Source organism: Pseudophryne corroboree, chromosome 1 (genome assembly GCF_028390025.1).
Source record: "Pseudophryne corroboree isolate aPseCor3 chromosome 1, aPseCor3.hap2, whole genome shotgun sequence".
In the NCBI taxonomy this organism is placed as follows: Eukaryota; Metazoa; Chordata; class Amphibia; order Anura; family Myobatrachidae; genus Pseudophryne; species Pseudophryne corroboree.
The window spans coordinates 862365066-862384789 of record NC_086444.1 but is presented as its reverse complement, the minus strand read 5'-3'; the positions used below and the strand labels follow the sequence as shown (position 1 = coordinate 862384789).

The window sequence follows — 19724 nt, the reverse complement described above, 5'->3', positions numbered from 1 at the left end:
ACGAGCCATTCACAGTGTACTACAGAAGCTGGGCAGGGAAATTATCTGCACAGGAATTGGTTTTATACACATACAAGGTCACATATTAATCACAACTTAATTTGGCAGGAAATAAAGCCGCGGTCGCACGCATTAGAGCCCTTTTCCGCAAATTAAGAGTCAGTCGCACACAAATGTCGCACATCACAATCACATTGATTAGTGTAATCTAGCAATGAGGTTTGGTCACTTTCAGTTGTTTTATTTATGGGAATAATAAGCACATTTTTAGCGAGAAAGACACTTGGAGCAGCAGAGTTACACGGGACTGAAGCGACTGAAGCCAATTATATGAGGACACATCTGTATGTGTCAGTGCTAGATAGTTTGCTGTTTTTTTTGGCTTTGCAATGAATGTATTCAAGGTTTGTAATAGCTTATTGGCTATTACTACATGTGTGGTTTCCAGAAATGATTGCAGCATAATGTGTTCCTGGGCACATTTCATCACAGCTTCGGTCCTTGTGCTATTAAATCACTAATGGTACAATTGTCTGTGTCTTATAGCTTCATGAAATATACATTAATGACCACTTTCAATGATACAGTATATGTTTGTGTTATTTGCAAGGCCATATTTATAACTGAGAATGCCCTATTTAGAAATCATACACACAATATGCCAGAGGTTCCCAAATGCGGACAACAAGGCACCCTAATGGTCCAGGTTTTAAATTTATCCATGCTTGGCCTCAGCTGACTAATAATTAGTACCTCGGTCAATTTGATTTAACCATCTGTGCTCAGGCATGGATATCTTTAAAACCTGAACCGTTAGGGTGCCTTGAGGACTGTTTTTGGGAACCTCTGCAGTATGCTCATGTCCCCTCTACACAAAACCTTTATTTGTTTATTTGTGCAGACTAAAATGCAAAAAGAAATATTAATTAGACAGGAAAAGAAAAAATAAATAAAATAGCATTTTCTATAATAAATACTGTATTTGGTAACTATGAAAGATGCCAGGGGGTATACAATTACCCGTGATAGTGCCGCAGCCTTGAAAAATTGGTATTTTTGTGTTAGTTTTATCACCCCTATCCAATTAAGTCCCACAAAAAACACAATTTTTTTGTGCAAAAATACATAGATTCTACTTTTTGCAGGACCTATGTACAGTATTTTTGCTGGGGGCACTTATTGCGGATTATACTTCACGTGCATGAGGCACGCGAGCATAATCCCGATAAGTGTCGGCATCGGGGATAAACTCTGGTTTATCAGGGCTAATTGGATAGCCCCCGGTGAACCAATTAGGCACGGCAAATTACTGCAGCTAAATGGATGCCCCTCACCATCACAGAGCAACGAATCATGCGTTTGCTGTTTCCCAAAGAGAAATGCCTGCATATGTAAAAAGGCCTTGCATTTTACAGTATCTTCTAGAACAGCTTGATGTCCTGCACATTTCTCCACGCCTCACCTGTTATCCTGTTCACTTTGTTGTTAGTCAGATTTCCAGCAACTCCTGCTGCATGAGCACCCAGACTGTATCCCAATATGTGAATGTTGTCCACTGGGTAATTTAACTTTTCCTATTAAGAAAGAGATGTTTGATTTAGTATACTTAAAATGCTTTCTATGTAAAAGTAATAATGAAATTATGGGTGTGGTATTGAAGGTCGACCACACTTAGGTCGACAGTGTCTAGGTCAACCACTATTGGTCGAAAGTAACTAGGTCGACAGGGATTCTAGGTCAACAGGGTCTAGGTCCACAGGTAAAAAGATCAACATGAGTTCTATAAACTTTTCTTTGTTGTCGTTTTTGCCGTATAGTGGCTGGGAACCCCAATTAGTGCACCGTGTCCCCCCGTATGGCTCGCGAGCTCGGGCAGGTTACCATTCCCAATCGTAGTTCACGTGGATCGTAAAGTATTAAAAAGTTCAAAGAGGAAAAATGTTAAAAACTCATGTCGACCTTTTGACCTGTTGACCTAGCACATGTCGACATAGAAACCCTGTCAACCTAGAAACCCTGTCAACCTAGTTACTGTCGACCAATAGTGGTCGACCTAGACACTGTGAACCTAAGCCTTGTCGACCTAGAGACCGGATACCTGAAATTATACTGACTTTTTCACAGATTAAGCCGAGGTGACAATTCCCACTAGATACTCTAACTCCTGATCATTATTTACACCCTCCCCACTTTTTTCTTTCCTGATCCTTGTCTTCCTCATGTGCCCCCCCCCCCCCCCCCCCCACACACACCTTTGTTCTTCTGTTTTTGTGATTATCCATATTTACTATGTCATATTAATACTTGGTATTTTGTGATATTGCTTGTGTTTATATGGTTATTGTAAACTGTCCAGCACTGTAATGTCTTTAATATTGTTAGAACTCAATAAACTTTATTTCTGAATAACAAATTTGTAATGATACTTAATTTAAATTTTAACAACTTTTTACTATTGAAATATTATTGAAATGTTCAAAATGTAATTATTATTATTTGTATGCCAAGTATGTATGTGAGAACCAACATAGCATTCTGTAATAACAAATTAATAAATGAATGAAAGTTTATTTTTATCTAATTTACTAAAATTATCTATTTCCTCTCTCTCTTATTCTCTCTTGTCCAGTAGGCCTCCTGTTGTATTGTTCTCTCTTACCCTTTCTCTTCCTGTATATCTCTGGGTTATCTCTATGGGGGTCATTCTGAGTTGATCGCTCGCTGGCTAGTTTTAGCAGCCGTGCAAATGCTATGCCGCCACCCACTGGGGAGTGTATTTTAGCTCAGCAGAAGTGCGAATGCATGTGCAGCCGAGATCTGCAAAAACAGTTTGTTCAGTTTCTGAGTAGCTCTGAACCTTCTCAGCGCTTGTGATCACTTCAGCCTATTTGTGTCTGGATTTGACGTTATACACCCATCCAGCGAACGCCCAGCTACGCCTGCGTTTTTTCAGACACGCCTGCATTTTTGCAAACACTCCCTGAAAATGGTCAGTTGACACCCAGAAATGCCCCCTTCCTGTCAATCTTCTTGCGGCCGTCAGTGCGACTGAAAACTTTGCTAGAACCTGTGCACAACCACAATGGGCTTTGTACCCGTACATCGCGCGTGCGCATTGCGGGCCATACGCATGCGCAGAAATGCAATTTTTTAGCCTGATCGCTGCACTGCGAACAACAGCAGCTAGCGATCAACTCTGAATGACCCGCAATGTCCCTTACCCTTGCTCTCTAGCTCTGTCGACCTCTCTTTCTCATTCCCGTGTTCCCATTCTATCTATCCCTCGCTGTTTCTTGTGCTACTTCCGGCTCTTCCAGACTGTACTTACTTCCATCCAATCAATGAAACTTGCAACATCCTGTCCCACCAGTTGAGTATAAGCCGCTGACACTGGGTAGTGTTGCTGTGCTCGCGTCAGCCAATCCACCACCACAACATTTGAATCTGGCTCCCTCCTGAATAGAGCATCCACAAGCTTCCAAATCCAGCTCTCATACATGCCAGTTACCTACAAATAAAAGAAAACATAACATAATATCAGCAAGAATATTCAAAGACTATACAGTCACATAACCAAAGCAAAGGTATGTAGGAAAACATATTTGGAGTCAGCAGTTTTAATAACTAGAAAATAAAAGTATTTTGTGCAGTTACATATGGGGAATATTAAATGCATAAATGTATGGGTAACAATTGTGTGTCATTGAGGCATAAATATCTTCTTTACTGACTCCCCAGCAAAAGCCACTATTTGGAAATCAATCTGAAAAATAATTGCATTATCCATTAAATAAAACTAAGTAGCCTGGAACAGTACCTAGAGTAACTGTAAGCTGTATGGTTTGGGGAACACTGAGGATATTGTAATGTGGCTTTAGTACTGTACATTTTCTGTTGCAGGTTCACCTGAATCATTAGAAATCCAATTTAAATTTCACAGAAATGACAGTCATGTAATTTACCTAATTAAAAACTTGTATTTATTGTATGACATTTATGAAAGAAGCATTCATGCAACTAAATTATGTAATGGGTGTGACTGATATCATCAATTAAACCTTTAATTGCAACTAATTGGGACTATTTACTAATGGATGGGCAATGCTTGGCAGCTAATGCAATTTTCTTTTATTGTATATTCAATGATGGTTTAGACATACTTGCCTACCTGACCCTCTCCATGAGGGAGAAAATGCTCTGTTCCTGGACTTTCCTGGTAATGTATGATTGCCATCACCTGTGGTGAAACACCTTTCTTATCAATTAACTAGCTCACCACAGGTGATGGCAATCATACATTACCAGGAAAGTCCAGGAACAGAGCATTTTCTCCCTCATAGGTGGTCATTCTGAGTTGTTCGCTCGCTAGCTACTTTTAGCAGCAATACAAACGCAAAGTCGCCGCCCTCTGGGAGTGTATCTTAGCATAGCAGAATTGCTAACGAAAGATTAGCAATTCTGCTATTAAGTATTTCCTTGCAGTTACTGAGTAGCTCCAGACCTAAGCCTAGATTGCGATCACCTCAGTCCGTTTAGTTCCTGGTTTGACGTCACAAACACACCCTGCGTTCGGCCAGCCTTTCCCCCGTTTCTCCAGCCACTCCTGCATTTTCTGCTGGCATGCCTGCGTTTTTTAGCACACTCCCGGAAAGCGCTCAGTTACCACACAGAAACACCCACTTCCTGTCAGTCATTCTCCGATCAACAGAGCGACTGAAAAGCTTAGTTCGCCCGTGAGTAAAATAGCATAGTTTTGTGTAAAATTGCTTAGCGCGTGCGCCCTGCGGTGCATACGCATGCGCAGAACTGACGGATTTTAGCCTATTAGCAATTATGCTAAAAATAGCAGTGAGCGAACAACTCGGAATGACCACCTTAGAGAGGGTCAGGTATGCAAGTATGGGTTTAGAGGTTCTTTCAACCTTGTATTCATTACAACCTATTTGCATGTTTGCACTGGTTATGATGCCATAAATGGTGGCATGAGAGTCGTATGTTATTTGAATTGATGTAAATGAGCTAGGAACAAATGTAAAGGGATGCTTTGGTAAGCATTGGCAGTACTGTTCCACCTCAGGGTAATGCATTCTATTTGATATTACAAGATTGTCAAATATGGAATTGAAACAAAGGCATCCCGGATATTCTTACATTACAGCTTCCATTAACAGCTCCATTAACAATTTTAAATTAGGGGGCATAAACATAATCATGAGCTGGGTGACAGAAAGTCAGAAATGATGTATAAGGTACTCTAATTTGTAATGTAGGGTAATGTGCTTTCTATTCATACATTTCTCCTAATGCATAGCAATGAGCCAGTCTCATGTCATCTACAAAGCTAAAACATAAGTATTCTATCAGAAATAAACAGCTGCTGTTCATGGCACTAATACAGCACTGTAGCTACAAGAGTGTTTTCCTCAAGGCACGCTAATAGACCAGGTTTTAAGTTTAGTGATACTTGAGCACAAGTGATTTAATTAGTAGCTTAGTTATTTTGATTTAAGCATCTGTGCTCAAACATGGCTATCCTTAAAACCTGCAGTGTTAGTGTGCCTTGATGACCGGGGTTGGGATCCACTGAGATACTGTACAATATATCCCATTGCTGCATTTTGTTCTGCTTCTGTAAAAGATAATTTCTGGATGCTGCAAATGAAGGTAACAATGCTGAACAAATAAAATGTATGAGATTATTAAAATTTCTTATATTTATACTTAAACTAGTTAACAAATACCTGAACGTTCTATGTGTGAAATCCTGATTCAGAAAGCAATAAGAGTCCAAAGAAGATTGTTTTTTAAAAGACTGTAATCAACGTCACCTGGCTGGACAGAACCGATTTCCCGTTGCACAACCGCTTGGAGCCTGACGCCCGGAGAAGCCGTGGCCAGATGTCCTCAATCAGGTAATCACTTATGGTGTATGTGGGGGTATTTAAATGTTTGGTTTGAAGTCATTTGTATCTGCTATCCTGACGACGGGCATGAGCCCAAAACGTTGATGCATTAAAAAGCATGTTTTTACAATGCTGTGAAGTCTATGAGTGCCACCATTCTATCTATCTATCTATCTATCTATCTATCTATCTATCTATCTATCTATCTATCTATCTATCTATCCACAGTATATATTGTGTTTTGAATGTAATGCAGCAGTGAGGGGGATTTACCAGCATATTTGAAATGGGCAAGTCAAACTTTAGCAATCATTCAGACATTCACTTTTAATTGCTGATGATTGTTTTTTATGAATTAAATGCACATTTTAGCTTTGAGAAATGTTAGTAAATAACCCCAAGAGTATGTTTGCACAGTGGAAGCTTTACAATCGGCATGCCTATAAATTCCTAGTGCCTACCTATTAAATTTTGTTGCACATATTTTGCCACTTTTTATAGAATAACTTTGCATTACTTATATTGTTAGAACCTGTATCCTCAACTCTGGCACAAATCGTTCATTTGCTGCAATAAGAAATTCCAGGCTCAAAGCCAACAAATCTCCTGCATTTTCCAGACAATTTCTCTTCCCAGGCTCTCAATGAACATACTGTACAGTTCACAAGTGTTCTATTTTGGCACACTTGGCTGTTGCCTTATTGGCCAAATCCCTTGAGAGACTTTCATAACTTGGTTATAGTTAACTTTTTTAAACTTTTATGGTTTTCAGAAAAGACTGAAAAAGTTTAAGTGAAACTAGTTTACATTAAGCATTCCTCTCAACTTATAAGTACTGGGATGCGTTTTTGAACTTTGCCGCATGCACTCAAAAAGGGGGCAGGGCCTCTGTGGGTAGGGTCATGGCCTCTTGTAGGTGGGCATGGTTTTGTATCATGTCCCCCAGTTTCATGATTTTGAGAACATGCCCAGTATCACTTCATGAATAGCCCAAAACAGGAAAAAAAAACTGTTTTTCCCAAAGTGGGAAAACCACTGAGGTTTTCTCTGCTTTACGAATAAACCCCATATTTCGGGATCCTTTTCAGAATGTACATGAATAGACACCTCAGTATTTTATTTTCTTTACTGATATCAAATATACAGTATTATATATCAGAGACCTCGGTTTACAAAGATGGGATTGATGATTCAAGCAGTGAAAAGAGTAGATAAGTGGACCAGTAGAGAAGTAGCCCATAGTAGTCAATCAGCTTTGAGGTAGCATTTCTCAAGTATATTATAATAATGATAAGTAGATGCTGATTGGTTGCAATGGGTAACTACCCCACTGGTCCACTTCTCTACTTTTTTCACTGCTTGATAAACTAACTCCTTAACCTTTTAACTATCGAGTAGAAGGAAAAAAGTGTATTGGTCTTCTGGTTCAGTTTTAAGGTATGTGTTCCATTTAGTAATACGGAACACATGGTTCTGTCTATTCCGGTTGAGAAAATGCAATGCTCATGTTATTTATTTGCTCCATATTGTTTAAAATACAAACAAAGCATTTTCTATACAGACAAATGGTGCAATATTTTTGTTGTACCCAGATTCTGTGCCATGTATAGTCCTTACCGTCCAGCCATGGATAATTACAAAGGTTTTGCTTGTGTGATTAAAATGACATTCTCTGACAGTCTGCTCCTGACCAGGGATGAGAAAACAAGTATCATCATTTGGTTCTTCCGGCGTCCGAAGAGAAAATTTACTCTCAATGTCCTTGTAGTCAGTTTTCTTCCAATCAACAGTTGGAGTTACTGCAATGAAATAAAAGTTATATGGTGAGATAAACTTATCATTATAGAGGTTATCTGTATACTCGTTATCTACTCTGTATTAAAGATATCCTGCAAAAGGTGTAAGTAATCTCAGTGTATGGCAGTAGCTGCCTTTCTTCCCGCAATCAACATTTTTATTACATGTAAGGTGTCAGATACTGCTCTAAGTACACCACAAATACAAATTAATAATACAACAAGCTTTTTTGGCAAGTATAATGTTCCATTAATCCTTTATGATCCATTGCATGTTTCGGTGTATTCCAGTGATGGCACTGGTAAAGAAGATGAATGAGGCCCAAAGTAACCCCCCAAAAATCTATGTTTTTTTATTGTTTGATCATTTTTATTACATTTTCATAAAATGATTCTAAAATTATTATTGAATTATTAAATTATTATTCTTAAATTAAAATATTATTAAATTAAAATATTATTAAATTAAATATTAGTATTATTATTATTATTAATAATAATAATAATAATAATAATACTTTTTACATTCCAGCTTCCTCCACCTGTATCTTGCACTGTTAGGAACTAAACCATGTAGGCAGTCCTTTGTAACTGATATTTTTAATATGAACAATAAATTATGAATCTTTAGAATAATTTATCAGATTTGTTACCAGTAACACATTAATGAAGAACCATCAGAAATCAAGGTATAGAAACTTTGGGGGTCATTCTGACCTGTACGCTTGCTGCAGTTTTTCACAGCACAGCGTTCAGGTCAGAACTGCGCATGCGCCGGTGCCGCAGTGCGCCGGCGCTTGGCTGACAGCTGATGGCTGTCATTGCCTAGCGATCGCCTCTGCCTGATTGACAGGCAGAGGCAGTTGCTGGGCAGAGGGGGCGACACGGTGGCAATTGGCTGCCATTTTGTGGGCGCGGTCTGGCCAATGCAGGCATGGCCGGACCGTGTGGGTGGCGGGCCGCAGCGGCTGCATTACATCACACGCAGCCGCTGCGATCCCGGCAGCGACAAGTAGCTCCTGGCCAGCTGCAGGAGCTGCGCTGGCTGGGAGTTACTTTACAAGTACAGAAGCATCGCCGCTGTGCGATGCTTTTGTACTTGTGTTGGGGGGTGGGGGGCGGCCTGACATGCAGGGCAGACTAGCCCTGTGCTGGGCGTCCCCCCGCATGTCAGGGAAGATGATTGTAGCTGTGCTAAATTTAGCACAGCTATGATCAGATTGGAATGACCTGATTTTTCCTAAGTCTAAGATCCTAAAGTGTATGTGGGTTCCATGTTGAACGTGTATAGGTGTGCAATAAACACCGCTATATCTGGTACGCTGCACAGCCTCTAGTTTTTAATTACTTTTCTTGAATAAACAGTGCTATACTATATTGGAATTTTTTGTCTCTCTCTGCATATATGGGTGTATGAAAAATGACCACAAGAGAGACAAGACAAAACAAAAATATACAGCATAGCTGGATTTATTCAAGTGACTGACTGGCATGGAATTTATGGGCTGCTTGTGATTTTTTGGAGATTGCAGGAGTCTATTTTGGCGTTCTACCTCTGTAACTAAGAAAAAAAACTTTTTCTCGACTATTTTGTATTGACAGACTACAAGTAAGGTGTAAGGATTTATATTGGTAACCCCAAACCTACCCTCAATAGGGGTTGCTCTTTATTCAAAATATTCTTTTTTTAGATTCATTGAAGGTGTCTTCAGGCGAACACCAGGAATTGAGCTGTACCTCATTTGAAGCACATAGTTTATAATATTGTCTATTGGCTGTTCACTCTCTGCTCTGTAGAGTGGTGGCGAGCAGCTTCCAAAGCAGCAGACACTGCTTCTTTGATGTACCTAAACTACTTGTAAACTTGGGCCAAATATTACTCCCCAAAATCCATCTGTTTATAAAAAAGGAATAGGCATATTACAATTTAAAACAACTGGGAAAATACAACCGAGTAAACGAACAGATATCAACCAGTCATTGAACACAATGAAAAAGTTGTTCATTTACTGGCTACATTCAATATTGTGTTTTTAGTTATTTTTATTCCAATTAGTTTAAATTAATTTAAATTAACTTTGATTTTTAGAAGCAACCAACAAAGGGGGTAATTCTGAGTTGATCGCAGCAGGAATTTTGATAGCAGTTGGGCAAAACCATGTGCACTGCAGGGGAGGCAGATATAACATGTGCAGAGAGAGTTAGATTTGGGTGGGTTATATTGTTTCTGTGCAGGGTAAATACTGGCTGCTTTATTTTTACACTGCAATTTAGATTGCAGATTGAACACACCACACCCAAATCTAACTCTCTCTGCACATGTTATATCTGCCTCCCCTGCAGTGCACATGGTTTTGCCCAACTGCTAACAAAGTTCCTGCTGCGATCAACTCAGAATTACCCCCAATAATCTGTAAAATCCCAATAAGAGAACAATTTGTTCATTTACTGAAAAAAAATCTGATGATGTCATCCAGTAAATGAACACCCCCCCCCCCCCCCTCTTACTTTATTCAAGACAATCCACACCTCAGAGTATCAAATCTGAACCCTTTAAAAGCCTTTACCCATATGTATTGAGGTATAAACACTGTACTGTATATTGTACATTACCTCATTATTTTGAGGGAAAAGCAGTTCAGACTCATTCAAACCAGAAACAGAAATCCATTTGCAACCAAGTTTTGTGAGTTCAGGATCAAATCAGTGTCTAACTAACATAAGAAGGCTTCAAAGTATAACATTAGATGCTTGTTATGATTATTTGAGAAGATTCAATCTTGCTTTAATACTTTAAACCTATAAATATTTATTCATTGGTAGTGTTCATTCACTGGCTGATTCACGCTATTCAATTAGCCACACCCTCCAAAAGTGCAAGCAGAATCTGACAAAGCCAGTGCCACGATGTGAGTTGTGGACTTACTGCCAGTGTTAACAGCATCACACCTGACACTTCAAATCAGAGAATGCCATTTACCATGACTAAACGGCATTATTTAGGAGCATTAACCTGCCTCTCCTGATTTACAACAAGTGTGGGGCGCGATGTGGCTAATTGAATAGCTCCAGGCACTTATTCTCAGCGCTAAACAATAGAATGTTAAATTGAATTCACCCTATTGCTACATAACCAGCACAGATCAATTATTATACACAGTGGCGTAAGTTTGTCCCAGTTGCCCGGAGGCAAGATAAACATTGGGCCCCCCCATGCATAGATAAATATATATAATGTGTATGGAGTGTTCTGAAACAAACAAAAAAAAAAATATATATATATACTTTTTTTTTTTCATTGTCATTTATTTTAAGTCACACTTTTCTGAGCAGTCATATCCAGGATTAGAACCCATAACCTGGCTGTTACACTGAAGGCTGACACATTACAGAGCAAGCCTGCAGATTCTAACTATATGTAGCTACTAGTTAGAATTGTTAGTTCAAAACTCTTGCCTCTATGCAGATCTATGTAGTGTGCACTGTGCAGTCACATACTACATAGATCTGCTCAGTCACTCACAATGCTATTTCTCTGACAATTATTTTGCAAGTGTCATACCCAGGACGAGAACCCACAACCTATTACACTGGAAGCAGGCCCCTTACCGATAGAGCTATATGCAGTAACTTCATATAGTTAGAATTCTCACGCTTCCCATACAGGAGCAAATGGCTCCATCAGTAAGGTGTCTGCTTCCAGTGTAATAGGTCATGGGTTCTAATCCTAAGCATGACACTTGTAAAATGTGCATCGAAAATAAAGAGGGTGTGACTTCTAAGGTGCAGAGACTAGTGGGGGAGGGAAGCCAGACATGGAAGCAATAGTGGCGGCTGTCAATTAACTTAATTGAATGGTGTCCCTGAACACCTGAAACTGGAGCAGAGGTGGCCCCCTTTAGAGCAGGAGCCCGGCGGCAGCCTACTCCATTGCCTCCCACAATTACGCCTCTGGGTATACATATAACCACCATGATCACTCACTGCAGCCCATTTTACTAATTATACAAAAACATTTTGAATGATTAGTATTTGCACCATACAAAAGGAACAACAGTAGTAACAGCACATGTTATAGAGGTAATCTAGATTTTACTCAATGATTTAATCAATTCTATTTTGAATTTGGAAATTGTATTCACAGAAAGCTTGTGTTGCACCATTACCCACTAGAAAATGTTTGATAAGCAGAAGTCATGTGCACTTGCAAATCAGTTAATATGTAACTAAAGTAAAGCAATATGTTGCAGATGCTTTACACAGCAATCTATATCTTGTAGATAACTGGTAATATAGATGTGGGAAAAGTGAAAGGCTTACTCTCAGTCTTCCATTTACTTGCCTGCTGAAAGATGACAAAGTAAAACACCCGCTTTGCTTTCACTTGGCCTGTTCATTTCTTTATTTTTCTATTTATCACACTGTATTTTAGAATTACCCATAAAATACAGCAGGTTTGCATTTTTTATATAGTAGGTATTTTTTATATAAATTTCAGATACTCACATTAAGTTTGTACTGTCTCATAGTATTGACTTTCATGAACATATTTATAATATTAAGAGGACAGCCATTTCTATGTTATGTGTAGAAAAGCCAAGCCTTAATAGCACATAGGTTTACCTTCCCTGTTTACATTTCCACCCAGAAATAGATTACAGTTACAGTAGTTAGGCGTTATAAAGCATGACAGCATCAGTGTATGTGAAATATGGAGTGATCTAGTGTGATGTTATTTTCTGAACATAGGTCCCTTTTCGGCTTGCATCGCATTGGTTATGATATTCAGCCCAGTGCGCACGCACAGGTCTCATTCTGTACAAGCGCAGGCTGGCCACTGCATTTGCATTGACAGGCAGGGGTGTTCGCGGGGCGTTTGGGGGTAGCGATGTGGCATTGCGGGGGTAGCAACGCTGCATGGTGGGGGCGTGATGATAAAAATAAGGGCGGGTTTGGGGAAGCCATGTGACATCAAATGCGGCCTCTGCCATGCTACGGAGGCAGGAGGCTATACCTTAATCAGTGATGTAATTCAATTCCAATCCCATCGCTGTCCACCATCAGCATGCTGGGCGGCCTTGCCCTGTGCTGGGCGAGAGCCACAGCATGCGAGTGGTAGCGGTTGCAGTTTTGCTATTTTAGCAAAACTGCAACTGAAGCTGAATAAGGCCCATAGCTAGCTATTTCATCATCCTTTGAACTTTTGCATTTTGTGTATTGTGTGTCAAAGTGAATTTCTTCATCTTGTGGATGTTGCTATTCTTATCTTCTGACCCCATGAACTTACAGGAGCTGATTCAGCAGCACACATGCAGTGCATGTATTGAGTGCATGGTCTCTCTTATACATTCCTCATGCTGATTCAGCTTAAGTGACTAAAGCATATCCCCTGAGCAGGAGTAGAGAAAGCTACAATTAGAGGATGAGTGTCCCACAATGCAATGCTTTATGACCCTTAGGCTCAAAATAAAATGATGACCCTGTTGAGGCAACTGTGGCTACATCACACTCATGGGGGAGATGTATAAAAACTTTCAAGATAAAATGGAGAGAGATAAAATCAGCTTCAGTCATTTACAGGATGTGTTTAAAAAAAATGACAGTAAAGCTGGGTCCACACTAGATGATATTGTGAATGATTTGTCCAATTCCGATGGATGGGAACGTCAAATGTTCATATTGTTCAGCGTGTGCGCACTATGTCTATGAGAATACGTGCTCCCGCGGTTCCTCAGCGACATCCTTTGTTAGCCCTACATGTAGGGCTGAAGGGAACATCATTAGCAAGAACCATGCTGCTAAATGAAGAATGGCCGTTGCTCGGTTGCTGCAGGCATCAGCAAGTGTGTATGCACTTGTCGAAGCTGGCTACCCCGCCAGGTCCCGTCACTGTCGATGCTTTAGGAGTTGATTGGTTGGTACTTTATCTCTCTCCACTTTATCTCTCTCCAAACTTTCATACATCTTCCACTCAGTGCTCAATACAAACATACATTTAAATACAAGAGATTTCATTAAACATATCCTAGAAGGGTTGTATTTTACTATAAAATGTCGAAGGAGCCCTTCATTGTGAGGTTTTCATCAGTATCAACTGTTTATTGCTTTATTTCTTAACACATAGAAGCATCACTTATCATAATTACAACGTATGTCTGATAGTGATTTATTTATAAAAGTCAATATTCACAATCAGGTTTAATATTAGTATTAATTAAGTAATTTGAATTGATTTAATTAATATATGACTTCTGCATGCATTATAATGGGTGGTCTTCTGTTTGCCGGCGGCCGGGATCCTGACGACCAGCATACCGGCGCCAGAATCCCGACCGCCGGCATACCGACATCTTTTCTCCCTCTTGGGGGTCCGCGACCCCCCTGGAGAGAGAATAGATAGTGCGGTGCACGTAGCGCACCACCATGCCCGCAGTGTGGCGAGCGCAGCATGGCGAGCGCAGCGAGCCCAGAAGGGGGTAATTTTCGCTCGCCCAGCTGTCAGTATGCCGGCGGTCGGGATTCCGGTGCCGGTATCCTGGTTGCCGGGAGCCCGGCCACCAGCATACCCTACTACACCCCATTATAACAAACATTATTATCCATTATAGGTGATTAGGCCTTAGACATTATTTAGGTGTTAAGAGTAGGTGTATTAGGTGTAGCTTCAATTTTACCTGGCTAATATGGCAATGAATGAAAGACTGTGAGGTCATAGGTGGGTACAATGAGGGAAATTCAGAGTTGATCGCAGCAGCAAATTTTTTAGCATTTGGGTAAAACCATGTGTACTGCTGGGGGGCAGATATAACGTGCAGAGAGAGTTAGATTTGGGTGGGTTATTCTGTTTCTGTGCAGGGTAAATACTGACTGCTTTATTTTTACACTGCAATTTCGATTTCAGTTTGAACACGCCCCACCCAAATCTAACTCTCTCTGCACATGTTATATCTGCCCCCCCCCCTGCCGTGCACATGGTTTCGCCTAACTGCTAACAAATTTGCTGCTACGATCAACTCTGAATTAGGCCCAATATCACATTATACTTTGTGACACTGTAGTTAGGTGCTTTGATCTATTATTCAAGACAACAATAATTCTACAGCCACTAACTGCATCAACTTTCATAAACAGGGGATCACCTGCTCATGATAGGGGTACGTTTCCCAAAGCTACCTGTGTTTGGTTGTAGCCTACTGAGAACTGACAATAATAGTACAGTAAGTTAGTACAATTAGTGCCCTCAGAACAGATGAAGAGGGTCTTATTCAACATTACTGCAATGCTGAGTGTGACTTACTCTAACCGTATCTGTCTGTTGTTTTCCTGCCTGAGTGTTACTATTTCTCTTTACTTTATCTTAATACTACAAATTGTACATAGCGGCAATGTTTGAATCACAGCTGCAATGTTTGAATGGCCCCATGAAATAAACTTGCCCTTACCATTTGACTTGGCAAACGTTCTCATGAATCTCTCTTTCCACAAAGTTTTCCATTAATCAAGCACTGTTGACACTATCTAAGAACTGGCAAACTTCCCCACATGCTAACTGAGCATATTTAAGGGAGAATTGACAAAGGTTTTTTTGTCTTGTATCACACAAAAAATTCCTTGACCATAAAAACATGTAATTATAGAAACCATGCAATTAAATCATGATATAGTAGCTGATTACTAGGCCTTAACAGTCATAACTAGGTAAAAAAAAGTTCAACAGTCGTTAAGCTGTCATCGGCTTTAGAGGTGTTAATATGCTGCTTCGTAGTTAAGTTTATTACCACTCTATTTGAGTTTGCCCCTTAACCTTCTATTTGCTTGGTTGTGGTTAACACTAATCAAAGGCATCCTTCAATAAAATGCCACAGGTAGTCAAGATTTATATGGTTTGAACATTTCAATATATTTCAGTAGTGTGAATGAAAATGAAAATGAAAAACACAGGCATTTAAAAAATTGGAACATGGCGAAAGTCAAGTTTATAGCTGATTACTAAGTGATTAGGGTTGGACATCAGAAGCTGTTAGTTATCAACCATCGAAGTTCTTGATTCGATTGAAGTGCTTGTGGTTGCTAGATGGTTGACAGCTTCTATGCAGTTGTGGACACCCACAAGTGGTGTCCGCAGCTCAGTGAATGTGTATAGGCAATGCACTGAATGCTTCTGCACATGCACACAATATAACTATGAATGGTTATACCATCAGATGGTTTTGATGCGATGGCTAGTAGTCATTACAGCGCTGGATTTTGTCGACATGACAATGGTCAACACACAAATGGTCACCACAATATTTGGGTATTTTTACCATGTTTTCGCAACTTTTGCTTGATTTACTTCCCATGTGGACTACGATTGGGAACAGTAGCCTGTGGCGAGCGCAGCAGTAGCGGAGTGAGCCATCTTGCCGAAGCATGGCGAGTAAAGCATGGCGAGCGAAGCAAGTCCGCAATGGGTAAACGTTTCCACTAATTGTGGTCACATATGATGAAACGTAAAAAATTACACCCCAAAAAAGTTTTTAAAATTGTGTCGACCATTACTGTGTCGACTATTGTAATGTCGACCTTTTTACCCTGACAGCCTTTTATACATGTTGGTCCTTACTCACTGTCTACCTTTTACCTGTCTCCTTTTGTCTCTGTCGACCTTTTGACCCTGTCGACCATATGGGGTCGACCTAATGACTATCTACCTAGACACTGTAGACCTTCTATACCATACCCTATATGTAAGCCATTCTGTGCTAATAAATAGAGACAACTGGATGAACTGCTTATTCACAAAATACGTGACAATTAAAAGTGTCAGTTTAACTGTCCTTATTACTTTGGCACATGTAATCTCCAGTACCGTAAACTATAAAAAGAATTACAATAGTTCTAGTAGCAGACGTTGTTCCCTTACCCAGTAATATATAGATATGGACTGAAGCAATAGCACGAGTGTTAGGGCTAACAATGAATATAAACAGTCTCCAAGCTGTAGAACAGAGAGCACTTCAAGCACAACAGCTTGTAAGAGTTTCTAGTAAGACAATTGCTTCCAAGAACAGTGTGAGATGTGAGATTCTTGGACTAGCCTACTCATGCTGCTCTCAGTGAGCCAATCAGCGGCTCAGAAAAGGGGGTGTGAAGCCAGGTGGAGTCACAATGACCTTGTATTGGATTCACAGCTTTTGAAAAAATGAGCTGTAGTAAGGTAACCATCGGTCACATTTTTTTCCAGTCATTCAAACAGCCAGTCCTCCCAGAACCCCACTCTGTTTCCTAAACATGACGAATACAGCGGATTAGCATAGAAATAAGCCTGAAGGGTTTAAAAAAAGATTTGCAGTTTCTTGTGTTGATTTCTATCGCTGTTAAAATAACAACTAATCATAAGCGCACAAAATATGCAAAATACAGTAATGTTTCAAAATGTGTCTTTTGTGCAAGTCTGGTTAGAATGAAATGATATATCCTCACCTATTAGCAGTGTCATTTGCCAGTTAGGGGTAGAATGTCACAACATGCATTACGGTGTGTTTGTAAATGAAAACAAAGCGCTTACAATGAGCTATTATTTTATAATGATCACATGACTATCTATGAGATAATGCACTGCCTTCCACAAACTACAGGTATATTATAATGTAGCAGTGCCCTTATGGAAACTATCATGCTACGATCTGAGGGGATACGGTCATTAGGTCGACATGATCACTAGGTCGACATGTACTAGGTCGACATGAAAAAAGGTTGACTAGCGTTTTTCACTTTTTTTTACTTTTTCATACTTTACGATCCACGTGGACTACAATTGGGAACGGTAACCTGTGCTAAGCGCAGCGGTAGCTGAGCGAGGCACCTTGCCCAAAGTGCATGCGAGGAGATACGATGCACTAATTGGGGTTCCCCGACACTTTACGAAGAAAACGACACCAAAAAAAGTAAAAAAAACTCATGTCGACCTTTTTCCATGTCGACCTAGTACATGTCGACCTAATGCATGTCGACCAATGACTGTCGACCTAAGTGTGGTCGACCTAATGACCCATACCCGATCTGAGTGCTTATCTATAGGTCACAAACAAGATGACATTTCGATTATCTGTAATAATAATGTAATAATATGAATATGTATAATATGTAATATTGCAGTGGGTGCATTATTCCTCATGTCACACCAGTTATCTCTATGAACACAGATCAGGTAACACCAGACTGGTTCTAAGCTCCAGTTTGGCAACATAACTTACTGACTGTAAACTAAAGAGAGATTTTTTTCAAGCCTTCCCATTCATAATACAGTATATCCAACTGAGTTGTGTAACATTAGAATTGTGAAATATTCCTAAATGATATATCTCAAGTGCAATTATCAAGCTATTAATTAACTGTAGAACTGAAATGAGAATTACATAAATATGAAGTGCAAATCATGTCTGTTGTTGCTGTTTACAAAGTGGCTTTTGTGTTTTTTACCAACAAAAGACATGCTGCTTAACCCCTTCACTACCAACATGTTAGATACCTCACAGGCTGCGCTGTTCTCATGATGAATAAACTGTGAAACACATAATGACAAAGAGCTTTCACAGATATATATGGATATATACATGCATTGCCATGCCATTCAAATTGTTTTAGGGCAAAGCTGCCCTAGCCATTTTTGGTATCTGCGGCTGAAAACCTGTCATGTTGCTTAGCAGCTAAAGGAAAGTTCAGCGCAATATGCAGATTTCCCCTCCCTGCATGGCTATGAAAAAGATTGTAACAGGGATGCATATCCTGGCATATGTGTGCCAAGAATTCAAGCACATTCCATTCTGTTCATGTTTAATCCACACAGGAGGGAATGAAAAGACTTTTCTTTCATTCTGTTGTCTACAAAAACAGTTGACACTACCTTATCATTGTCATTGTCATTACAAATATTAGGACATTACACGTGTACTTTTGTAAACAAGATGCAATATAAATCACTTTTTACCAAAATCAATGTATACAGGATTTGGAGCTGTAAGTTAACATAATATGAACATGAATAAAATACAGGTTACTTTTAAATGTGATATGTCAGATTTTATTGTAATTCCTGCCAAACTGTTACTTAAAATATCCTCAAAACAGAACACAATGAGAATGTCATAAGAAGTCAGACTTACTTGTAGTAGGTGATTCAGTAGTTGCTATGACTTTGCAGCAAGTGAACAGACAGTTCATCCATACAAACAGTGCAATAACTTCTCTACTTCTCATGTTTTTGAAAACCTGAAATTGAAATATTAAAACCCGTATTCGCTGAAAGATATTTTTTTCTACTAACTACAGAAGTTTGATTGATGATTCAGTAACTACAGAGCATAGAATGAAAAGGTTTCCCACATGCAGGCGGAGACTGAATTGCTATTGGCAGTCAGGAGTCTCCTTATGTTATGAGAGATATGCAAATCACTGCCATCATTACCAACCCACCAGGAGGTGGGACAGCACTTCAAATATAGATTTAAGTAACAGTGACGTGCAAGACTGCTGTAGACCTTTATATTTTAAGTAAGATTTTATATATATATATATATATATATATATATATATATGTATATATATATATATATATATATATATATGTATATATATATATATATATATATATATATATATATATACACACACATATAGATGTATATATATATATGTATATATATATATATATTGTATTTTTATTTATTTTTTGCTTGTTTCAGATACTGCATTTATGTATTAGTATCAGTACAAAGTTTCAGTATTCAAATATTGGACCTTATTCAGTAAGGATTGCAAGTTCTGCTAAAAAGCAGTTGCTGCGATCAAATACTGTAGTTGCCGCCCAAGAAATAGAGAATAAACGCCCATTGCAGAAATTGCGAATACGTCGTAATATGCGGGTTGATCGCAAAACCATATGCAATTCCCGGAACATCGAAGATTTTTCCTATCTGCGCCAGGCAAGGTCATCCACAATTTTTGCGACACAAGAGGCTGGAAGTGGCCCTCCTTAAAAACA

The 19724-nt window shown here is 39.4% G+C and overlaps 1 protein-coding gene across 1 annotated transcript in view; it reads right to left on the bottom strand.

Annotated features, from left to right (window-relative positions):
* The window catches only part of LPL (lipoprotein lipase), a 34613-nt gene extending 15512 nt beyond the window's left edge, over positions 1-19101 (bottom strand). The window contains exons 1-4 of the mRNA XM_063919999.1: positions 18847-19101; positions 7521-7702; positions 3329-3508; positions 1463-1574 (exon numbers count right to left, since the gene is read on the bottom strand). Of these exons, the coding sequence (XP_063776069.1) occupies positions 1463-1574; positions 3329-3508; positions 7521-7702; positions 18847-18940 (568 nt within the window). The 5' untranslated portion in view covers positions 18941-19101. The remainder of the gene's footprint in view (positions 1-1462; positions 1575-3328; positions 3509-7520; positions 7703-18846) is intronic.
* Positions 19102-19724: the final 623 nt, after the last annotated feature.